This window comes from Pezoporus occidentalis, unplaced genomic scaffold, assembly GCF_034315485.1.
Source record: "Pezoporus occidentalis ecotype Australia unplaced genomic scaffold, CSIRO_AGI_Poc_V1 ctg133, whole genome shotgun sequence".
Classification (NCBI taxonomy): domain Eukaryota; kingdom Metazoa; phylum Chordata; class Aves; order Psittaciformes; family Psittacidae; genus Pezoporus; species Pezoporus occidentalis.
In genome coordinates, this window is record NW_026913136.1 from 1,640,897 (window position 1) to 1,652,495 (window position 11,599).

At 40.7% G+C, this 11,599-nt stretch overlaps 1 protein-coding gene across 2 annotated transcripts in view; it reads left to right on the forward strand.

The window, feature by feature from the left end:
* The window catches only part of PSIP1 (PC4 and SRSF1 interacting protein 1), a 30,587-nt gene extending 22,841 nt beyond the window's left edge, over positions 1–7,746 (forward strand). For both annotated transcript variants that reach the window (XM_062609004.1, XM_062609003.1), the window contains 3 exons: positions 532–751; positions 2,955–3,066; positions 5,620–7,746. In XM_062609004.1, coding sequence (XP_062464988.1) covers positions 532–751; positions 2,955–3,066; positions 5,620–5,683 — 396 coding nt within the window. In that variant the 3' untranslated portion in view covers positions 5,684–7,746. The remainder of the gene's footprint in view (positions 1–531; positions 752–2,954; positions 3,067–5,619) is intronic.
* The last annotated feature ends 3,853 nt before the right edge of the window (positions 7,747–11,599 follow it).

Genomic DNA, 11,599 nt, shown 5'->3' on the forward strand with positions numbered 1-11,599 from the left:
CAAGGAAAGACTGAAGGGGTTAAGTCTTTTCTTCCTGGAGAAGTCTTAGGGAGGGAGGGTTTATCACAGTATTCCATCACCTAAGGGATAGCTACAAAGAGTATGGAGGCTCTCCCTCCCTTCACATGGAGCCATGTGGAGAAGACAAGGAGCAGTAGGTACAAGTTGAACTGGGAGAGGTTTTATCTCAATACAAAATTTGTTTTTACAGTGAGTTCAATCTTGCACTGGAACAAACTCCCCAGGGACATGGTGGAGTCCCCATCACTGGAATATTTAAAGCTGCAGTTGGAAAGGATGCTTGATGACTTCATGCAGGCTCCTTCTCCTACAAGGGCTGTTGAAACATTGAAACAGATGATGTTTGGAGGTCTCTTCTAATCTGGGCTGTTCTATGAGTCTGTGATAATCAGAGAGTGTAGAAGACCATGATCTCATTTCAGGTTTAATGAAGACTTTCATCTAGCACATGATGAAATTACATGGGTAAATTCCAAAGTGGAACTTGTGATTTTATTACTTTGATTTCAGATACGGAAATTCAAAGTTAGCCAAGTTATCATGGAGAAATCTACAATGCTGTATAACAAGTTCAAGACCATGTTTCTGGTTGGGGAAGGAGATTCTGTTCTTTCCCAAGTATTAAATAAATCGCTTGCTGAGCAGAAGCAGCACGAAGAAGCCAACAAAACCAAAGAACAGTGGAAGAAAGGAGCAAACAAAAAAATGGAAAAGGAAAAGGACCAAACAGGTAAGTCACTGTTGCTTTTAGGTTCTTGTCATATAAAAGACCTGCTTTCCATTGATTTTTTTGAGCCAGCTTAAAGAAAACTGTTGATAGAGGAATTGTACCCATCTGTTAAAACATAGGATAACTACAACTTTTAAATTCAAGGGTTCATATTTTCCATGGCTATTTTACCTTTATTGCCTGAAGACGGAGGCTTTTGCAAAAATTTATTTTAGCATTCTTGTACTTTGTAAATTTTCTAACTTTTTTACCTTGTACAATTTAAAAACAAAAGAGGCAGAATAGCAAAGCACCTTCTGTTCCTTAAGTAGTCTTCTGGTGCCTAAACTTCCAACTTTGCTTTAACTGCTTCATTTCCTTCACTAGCCTCTTCCTGTATCATACATACAACTATGTGTAGCAGCAGCTTCTAACTACTTACTATGTCTGTGATGCAACTTTAATAGTTCAGTGTAACAGTAAAGAAACAATCATCATTTAAGGGAGAATAGGCCTTTATACCCTTAGTAGTACTATTGCAGATTAATCATGAGCACTTGCACAAGTACAGCATGATTTTGAAAGCCTCCCAGAGTAAGAATGGTCTGCAGTAACTTAGCTCAGTTATTAAACGAAAAAAGAAAAGCAAAAGAAATGTAGAAAATAGATACTTGCATTTTTAAATAGAGGAACAAAATGAGAGAAACAGTGGGAAGCTGTGTGGCAAATGAATTTATATCCTTGAAGATGCAGAAATTCTATCCACCTTGATCTCCACACACACTGGAAGGAAATTATATTTACTTCGAACTTGAATCCTTGGAGCGTTTCAGGAAGTAGTTTAAAAGTTACACCAGCTGGGTCTGGAATAAACAAATTACTGTAACTGTGGTGATGGAGGATAATGAGGATTCAGAATAACCACAGTTGAAATGCCACTGTATTTGTAACTGTAAGACAACAAGAAAGATGATAAGATCCAACCATTCTGTGGTGAGGGAAGTATGTATGATATAGTAGAGGTTCCCCACAGGTAATTCCCTGACTTGGTGATCAACACAGCTAATAACACTTCAGTGAAGGTACTCCACATAAGGTTAACACTAAACTTCAAAAGAACACCCTGAAATACCATATTGTTGCCTACTCAAATGGAGAATGGTAATGCTTTATGAAAGTAGGGGGATATTTCATGGAAGTGGGGTTTTCTTTATTTGCTGCAAAGAGAAATTTTGGTTCCTTAAGTTTGTGCTTTTGCCTTTTTAAAAATGGAACTACTGAACTCTCACTGTCTCTACAAAGCACAATTACAGCATGTTGTACTTCAGCTGAAGTACAGCTTCAGACTGTCTGCTTCGTAACAAGGAATTAGAATCTCGTATCAAAATGATCTTGTTTGGGTTTTAGCATCTCTTAGCCTGCAGGTACTCAGATGAGCAGTGTCCTTGTGGTTTTGTTGAGTTGTTGTTGTTGTTTGGTTGGTTTTTTTTTCTGTACATGATAGTTGAATGGAGGATTGGCAGTTTTTTGTAAACCTGTAACTTCAAGTAAAGTGGGAGTGACTTAGTGACATTCCTTGGTAATTCATTCAAAATTCACTGGTTTGTAATACTAGAGCAAGACATGTATTCATTACAGAAATCTTAAAGAGTTTAATATTCCTGCTTTGACTTCATGAAGTACAGCTTGTACATACTGCTTTGTTTTCCTGCTTGACAGTTGCATGCTGTAACTTAACGCTTTTACTCTATTTTATAGATACTGTTTGTCATATCCTGGTTATACGCATATTTGTTAAGAGTTGAAAGTAAACAAAAATCCATGCAACTAGTAACTCCTCCAATTACCCACCAAAATTGTCTGACCAGGTTAGAGTAGAAAACGGAATTTACTCCTGAAGCATAGTCTCTCAGTGCTCAGAATATATATAAACATTAGTCCTATTACCTGTAGCCTGGCAAGCACAAGAACTTGAAATTGCATGGAATATATATACTGTTTATTTTCCCATTGTTAAAATTCTGGTATGAAGCTCACTACATGGAATTTTTGAGATTGACGTATAAGTTACTGCTTTCTGTATTGTTTCAGCTGCTGAGCATCAAGGTGAGGGGAAAACATTTATAGTGCTTGAGTTGACAAAGTTAAATTATTTCAGGCTTTTTGTAGCAGAGCTTGTGCTGCCTGCAGTACTGTGTTCTTTCCCTGCCCTTTCATTTTAAAGGTCCAAAGGTTCTGAATGGAGGGTCTGAAGCTCAAGACACCAGCCAGTCACAACAAACTGGAGAGAATGCTGAGGACAAGAAAGATAGGCATGAAGTTGGCAGTAAGAAAAAGTGAGTTAATAACCTTACTGAGCCAGGGATCTGTTCTGCTCTAGCAAAATGTAAAACAGAACATTATTTTATTTATTTACTTAACCATGCTGAGGTACTGTTTTCTTCACAGAGTTTTCTCTCAACTTCAGAGAATGATAATAGCATGTGAATCTTGTGATAAGGTTTTGAGTGAGCTTCACTTACTGCTACAGTGAGACTTTAAAAAATGGCATGATGTCCTGCTAGGACAGAACCTGCATGTCACATGGTGAAACAGGGCAAAGTATAAGCTTTTTCCTGTATCTTAGACTATTTGATGCTATTAAGTTGGAAGGAAAGAAGCCTTGAGCCAGGTCTTACAGAAACTAATGGGATTTATCAAGTTTTTTATGAAATCATATATTTTAACCAATAGTCAAGCCATCTTAATTAGTGTTCTATAGCGTTGCTATAGATTTGCCCAAAAGCAGATAAACTGTAGGCTTGAACTTTTAGACTGGTGAAATCTCAGGACTGTGAACGCTTCAGAGAGGCTGATGCATTTACCTTCTCTGTAAGGATGCTTGAATTGTCAGGAGGTGTAGGTACTTAAACTTTAACCTCACTGAAAAATAATGGTTTGCAAAGAACAAGCAATGAATCTCTTATGGAATATGAGAAGTACTTAACAGAATTCAGTACACAATGAGGAAAAGGCCTACAATTATCCTTGACCTGAATTGCTTTGTTGAAGTACCACTTTGTTTTGTCTGAGTAGTTCTGCAGCCTTATTGAAGGAAGCTCTCTATTCATCACAGTCTTCATGCAGGCCAGGAGGAAATGCAGTTGCCTGATGTCATGGTTTAACCCGCTGGTAACTCACACCATGCAGCCATTCACTCACCACCTCTTTTATCCCCCTGTGTGGAAATCAGGACACCTGGTGTTCTCTTGGCTGCCTGCTGAGTTAAAACTGTGCAAATAAGTTGAATATTGACTGCTGTTTACAGTGAGGTAAAATTGAACAGAACAAAACAAAAAATCTCCTGCAGATGAAAATGAATGCAGTATTTGCTGAGAGGCAGCCTCAGAGCTGCTGAGTACACAGCTTTCAGAAGTGACATTTGGGAATCATTTTGTCTGAAAAGTGTTGTGGGAACATAATGAAGGCACAAGCATAGCTTCCTGGTACAGCTTACAGAGTTTAGCACACTGCTTAAATACGTTATTTAGCCAGGTCATGTCATGGTACTAAGAAGGGGCAAAACCCAAGTTACTTGAAATTGCTAGCAAGGCAGTAGCAATAGAATATACTTGACCAAGTATTTAAAAATACCTGACTACTAAACCAGTTCTCCAAGGTAGAATTTTTTTCCATGCCTTGCTCCTTTCCTTGTTCCTGCAGAACATGACAAACGTGAGGATTATTGAGTGGCAGAGAGACAGTCTCAGTCTGATGTTCTTTATGTTTATGATTTAAGAGAATTAGGAATATTTGGGTGTATACATGGCACCTCAATGGACATTGGTCAGAAGAAACTCAAGGCAGATACTTTCAGTTGTGCAACATGCTTGGTAAAGGCTGTTGACTATAAAAAATGTTTCAAACAAACAACTTTGAGGCAAGACAATTTATATTCTTAAAACTTCAGTAACTGTGATTTTTATCTGTAAAACCTGCAAGTATAACCTCCACGAATGAGGTAGTGGGGGTGTCATATTCTGCTAAAAAATATTTATGTCTTTAATTGTGTGAGGTGTTTGCTACAGCCTTCAGCTCGACACTCCAGCCCATTCTTCCACTTTCCTAAGCAAAGAAACAAGCCCACTTTATGAGTTACTTCTGTGTTGCTGCTTGAGTGCAGTTGTACTCATTGCTGCCTCTCAGCTGTAGATTCCTCTTGCAAATACCCTGCATGTTAAGAAATGCATCCACATACCTGTACTAAATTCAGGCAAGCTACAGACTGGCGTCTGTCCATCAGACAAACTTCCTTTTATTCAGTATTTTTCATACATTTTTATTTGCAGTATTCTGTTTCTTAGAAGGGAGAAACCAGTAACCAAACTAAGTTATGAGCACATCGTTAATGTTCAAAGCAAGATGGTACTTAAGAGATTTTGGAAGACGGCAGTTGTTTAACATAATACTTTTAAAGTGATTGGCACTTAAGAACATCTTTCTGTTCTCATCTGGTAAAAATACATACTGATTCCAGAGGATTATTCCCAGCTACTAAGCAAAGTTACAATTGGTAGGGTACATTACACTGGAGTGCTTCTCCTTGTGCTGACCAGCAGAGAAGGGAGGACTGCCTGAATGGAACAAACTTCTTAAGGACTGCCTTTCACAGCTAGTCATACATCAGTGTGATTCATGTTAATTGCTGCCTGCTTAGATTTGCATCTGGGTGGTGGGGCAGTTGCCTTAAGAATACAGCTGGCACCTCCATGTGCTTCGGACCTTCAGGCTCCATCTACTGCTGCATGTGCATCAGCATCACTTGCTCCAGACTGCACAAGCGTGTCTGGAGTAAGTCTTGCTCTCTGCATTTTTATATGATCATTGATGCTGCTTTATTTTGTTTCTAGGACATGTGGTGAAGAGAGAGAGCTTGAAAAGTCAGCAAAGGATCCTGCCTTTGAAAGCAAATGATACCAGTCCAGTCTTCTTTTTTTTTTTTTAAATACACATTAAAGAGGATTGTTAAGTTTTGCATTTGAAATCTATAGACTGCTGAAAGTTCTAAGTAATTTTATAAGCATAGTATTTTAAAGTTAAATTTTGTGGAATAGAAATCTCTTTAATCATGGTTTAAAAGTATTTAAACACTTTTGCCAATAGTTTTGCCCAGTATTAACAGGTAAGACATTTCGATAGATGAAAATTGGTTAGAAGACAAATGCTTACATGTTACAGGACTTATAGTGGTAGTATATTTTTACCTGACTACTGTATGTTTGTCTAGGTAACAGCAGGGAAAAGTGTAAATACTTTTAACTGCCCACTTGCTTCATTTGTATAAAACTTGTCTTCCTTCCTATGAAACTGACCTCTGTTTGTGCATAGTTTTTCAACTCTTGTTGGGATGTCTTTTCACTGTGTTTTGTAGGAGTTGGAAGCAGCTTTTTTATAGCCGTTAAAATGTTAATGTATGAGTTAAGTATACTTAATCACCTTTTTTAAAGAAGTTTAGTTCTGTTCTTGCAAACTTGTTGTGCCAATTTACTGCAATGTGACTTTATGGTATGCTTTTGGTATAATAAGTATACTAGAAAGAAACATAGTGTTCCTACAGAACCTGTAGGATTCACATTGGTTAGAACAGTCTTAAACACTTTATGAAATTAAAGAATTTTAAGTTGATAAGGTTTATATAGACAGGAACATATAGAGGAATGACAGGTGTCTGGGTGTAGTTCTACTTTGGTTTTATTGCCTTGGCATTAACTTGGGGATTTTGAACTTGCATTTTAGCAGAAACACTGGTGGAGTATGTTAAGAACAACTCCTAAAGGCACAAAAAGGAAATGTAACAGCTATAACGTCCTCTGAAAATTCTTTCTTGAAACATATGCTTTGCCTAACATCAGAACTAGAAGTAGTTTGTATGTGACTGAAAAACAATATTTGACAGAGGCCAGCTAGGTTAGAAATTAAGAGTTTAATAATTCTGACCATCTTGTTATGGGGATATTAGGGGAGATGAGGGTGTTCCAGGTGTACTGATCACCTCGTATTGCATTGCCTTCAAGGCAGGAACAGAAGATCAGGATTACAGCCTGGTACAGACCAGTACTTTTAATTCATACTGTTCGACAGCGAAGAGTTTCAGTACTGCAGCACAACCAAAACAGTAGCACATTGCAGCCTGATATTTCTGGTTGACAGGCCTTGTAAATTGCAGCCCACTTGGGTTTGTTTTCTTTTGTTCTCAGCCAGGGTACTATGGGGAAAGGGATTTCTCATACTTTAAAAATAGAGGGGGTTTTCCCATTTCAAGTGCAACAGCTCGGTACAACCTTCACTTCCGTTTGCAGTTCTGCACCTGTAGTAGTGCTAAGCAGCTGAATGAACAGTTTATGAGAAAAAGCAATTTCAACACTTAGTACTATTGTTACAATCAGGTAAGGGTCAGTAACTTCAGCACTCCTGTGTTTCCAGAACCTGAAAGTGACAGATTTATCTTCCTTTTTTTCAAATTATTATTTATCTCCTATGCATACAGGCTGAGAGACTTGTGCTTCTTCAGCCTGGAGAAAGCTCAGGGGAGACCTTATAACAAGTCTTCCAATACCTAAAGGAGGACTACATGAAATCTGGAGAAGGGCATTTTACAAGGATATGTAGGGACAAGATAAGATGCAATGGCTTTTAACTGACAGAGGGGAGATTTAGGTTGGACATTGGGAAGAAATTCTTCCCTATGAGGGTGGTGGGACATTGGCACAGGTTGCCCAGAGAACCTCTGGATGCCCCATCCCTGGCAGTGTTCAAGGCCAGGCTGGATGGTGCTTTGAGCAGCCTGGTCTAGTGTGAAGCGTCACTGAACATGGCAGGGGGTTGGAACTGGATGATCTTCAGGTCCTTTCTAACCCAAACCATTCTGTGATTCTGTGAAACTGAGAATGTTTTTTTCACTGAAATCATGCACTGCTATGAAGTAACTCCTCATTCTCCATATGCCAATTCTGAAAATATTAAAACTTCTTTCCCTAGTACTGGTCTTTTTGCTGCCTTTGTTTGCATGTGTTCCTGTGTTCCCCCTGCACCACCACTCCCCCCTTCTTCCTAACAGACAAGATTAGTTTTAGGATCACAGCCTCCCTTAAAACTTGAACAGTTTCAGTAACAACAACATCCTTACTTTGTGACCAGAGACACAGACAAAAGGGATGAAAAGCCTGAAACCAGAACTCTGATACTCATTGAACAACCAGTATTAAGTTTATTGTGGTCAAAACTGCTGTTCAGTCATCCTTGCTACTTTGAACTAGTTACGTTTTTTTTTGTTTTTTTTTTTTTGGTAACTTGCCAGAATCCATGACGGTGAATGTTTGGTTTTTTGCCTGCCAAATGTGCCACTCCTCCAGAGGCCATGCATGGAACATGCAGTCACTAGACACAAGCTGCTGCTAATGCCTGGTTGAAGTAGTCTGACCAACTTTTAACAGTTTACATAGTGGTACACCCAGATAATGTTAGCTGTGTCTACAGGCTGTCCTTCAGCAGAACCCACCGCATTTATTTTTGGTCTCAATAATCTGTAAATTAGCTATAATGTTGAGGCAGGGTCAAAGGTTTAGTTAACATGAGAAGGCCAACAGAGGAAGAGTACTTACCTTAATGTTCAACAGCAATATTCACTGGGAGCCGAATTTATGGCACCAGTTTTGCTGCATTTGTACAGCAGACTTAGGAGCAGATGGCATGCTGACTATACTGAGTACTTATAAGCTTTATCCATGCAAGCATATTTTTGTTACCACTATGCTATAATTCATACTGATAGATAAAAGCACATGTATGCATGTGCACTGATCTTTGCAAACACATGGCTTATGCATGCTTACAAAAGGGCACTGCCTTCCTGCCCACAGCTGCAAGCAACCTACAACCTCTGTTCTCCACAGCCCTGCAGATCAAAAGGGAAGAGCTGCTAGGAGTGCCTGGGGGGAGGCCTCTCTATTGCTGCTTAAAGCAGCATCTGATGGATGACTTTTTGCACAGAACACAGCAGCACTCAGTCACAGTAGTACTGTGTAGCAACAAACTGGCTGCCTGGGGAAATGAAGGTACCCAGCTACAGGCACCTAGAGCCTGTAATAAAGTCTATATTTACAATATAGAATCCCCTGAGGTGATTATGGGAAGTTAAAACTCAGGATGGAAAGAAATTTTAGTTTGCAGCAATACAGTTAAGGTTTTGAATGCACAATCTCTCAGGCCAAGCTAAAAACATGCAAGTTGTTATTAAATGCTCAAGTTGCTTGCAAGGTTTTCCATAAGCATGTAATTCATACTTGCATAATGAAATGGAAGGTGTCCACGTAGCAAAGCTGAAGAGGGTACCTCAAGTTATACCTGAAAAATCAATAGCCACGGCAACTCCCAGTATGAAAACGTCCTCAGCAGATGGCCGTGGCATTTAGCCTCCACGGATCAGGAGTTATAATGATCTCTGGTGTTTCACAACAGGCTGCTGTTGTGGGGAGAGCTGTGCTGTATCTTTTGTACAGCTCGAGTGGCAGACAGAGGCATTCTCATTCAGCTTTCCAAGTACAGGTAGTTACTTCACACTGGTTTCTGCATGTTTCTACATACAGCTAGTCAAAAAATGTATTTCATGGCCTTAGGAAACTAAAGCAACTTATACTTTCACCCTCAAAAGTGTTTCTCTAAAGATGTTAACTCAAATGGGAATTCTCACATAGGCACATCCGGATTTTGACCATTCCTTTGTATCGAAATGTCTTTCACCAAAAGAAGAGACACTGGATTCAGCAAGTATGCCAAATGGACTTTGCTTTTCAAACATGCGTCAATAGGCAAACACACATCTGTCACAACTGTTCAGAGATAATGGATTACCATGCGCCTACTTCAAAGGCTTAACTGAGAGAGATGCAGAGGTGAAGCTCCTGTGTGCTTCCGCTGAATCAGAAAGTCAGCTGAGTGAGTCACTGAAGTCAGTGGAGTCACTGAAGTCATGCTTCATGCACTGAGCTGCTTGTGCTTTTACCGCATTTACAAAGCATACGTAACCTACACCCAGAGACTTGCACTGCCTGTGGAAATGTCACTGCACCTCCCAGGATGCCAAGTGTCTGTGAGCTGTGTCTCTTGAAAGACAGACCTCTGAGTGGGAACTGGCTAGGTAGGCAGACTTCATTTCCCCAAGAGAAAGGATTCTTCTTTTTGCAGAAAGGAAATAAACCAGTTAATGCACAAAACTGAAAGCACAGTTCACTTTGACAGAAGCATCCCTACTTGCACAGTCAAGTTTACTACAGCCTACAATACTGTGCAGCCCTGTTGAGTTGCTCATTATTAAAGCACACGGGGCTGTTGTGACCATGTTACATGTACCCAGGAGCAGCGGGAAGTTACACTGCCTGTATGAGTCACATTTTGCTTTGGAGCTTTACACCAACAGTAAAGATCAAAGGGGCCTGTCCTCTTCCTCAGCACAAGAAATGGTGGTCCGTATCACCCAGCAAGGCAAAAACTTGCACTGGGGACTGACTCTCCAAGACCTTTTGTTAGTTCGAAGTTAGCTACAAAGGTTCACACTGGCACAACACTTGAGTGTTTGAAAAAGATCAAAGTAAAAAGCCAACCACAGATTCATGTAAATGGTTTTTAGATGCAAGATTCAACTACAGTTTTTAAAACTCCAGCCTTTTTTCTTCTCCCAGTAAGTACAGACACAAATCATTGTATGTAAAGCACACAGGGCCCTTAAATTTTTATTTAAATACAACTCGAATCATTTGAAAGTTACACACACTAACATCATAGAATCATAAAATAGGGTTGGAAAGGACCTTAAGATCATCTAGTTCCAACCCCCCTGCCATGGGCAGGGACACCTCACACTAAACCATATCACCCAAGAGTCTGTCCAAACTGGCCTTGAACACTGCCAGGGATGGAGCATTCACAACCTCCCTGGGCAACCCATTCCAGTGCCTCACCACCCTAACAGGAAAGAATTTCCTTCTTATATCCAACCTAAACTTCCCCTGTTTAAGTTTGAACCTGTTACCCCTTGTGCTATCACTACAGTCCCTGATGAAGAGTCCCTAGCCAGCATCCTTACAGGCCCCCTTCACATACTGGAAGCTGCTATGAGGTCTCCACGCAGCCTTCTCTTCTCCAGGCTGAACAGCCCCAACTTCCTCAGCCTGTCTTCACACGGGAGGTGCTCCAATCCCCTAATCATCCTCATGGCCCTCCTCTGGACTTGTTCCAACAGTTCCATGTCCTTTTTATGTTGAGGACACCGGAACTGCACACAATACTCCAGGTGAGGTCTCACGAGAGCAGACTAGAGGGGCGGGATCACCTCCTTCGACCTGCTGGTCATGCTCCTTTTGATGCAGCCCAGGATACGGTTGGCTTTCTGGGCTGTGAGCGCACACTGAAGCCGGCCCATGTTCATTTTCTCATCAACCAACACCCCCAAGTCCTTCTCCACAGGGCTGCTCTGAATCTCTTCTCTGCCCAGCCTGTAGCTGTGCCTGGGATTGCTCTGACCCAGGTGTAGGACCTTGCACTTGGCATGGTTAAACTTCATAAGGCTGGCTCAGCCCACCTCACAAGTGTGTCAAGGTCCCTCTGGATGGCATTCCTTCCCTCCAGGGTATCAACCGAACCACACAGCTTGGTGTCATCGGCAAACTTGCTGAGGGCGCACTCAATCCCACTGTCCATGTCAGTGACAAGGATGTTGAACAGGACCGGTCCCAACACCGATCCCTGAGGGACACCACTCGTTACTGGTCTGCAGCTGGACATTGAGCCATTGACCACAACTCTTTGTGTGCAGCCATCCAGCCAGTTCTTTAT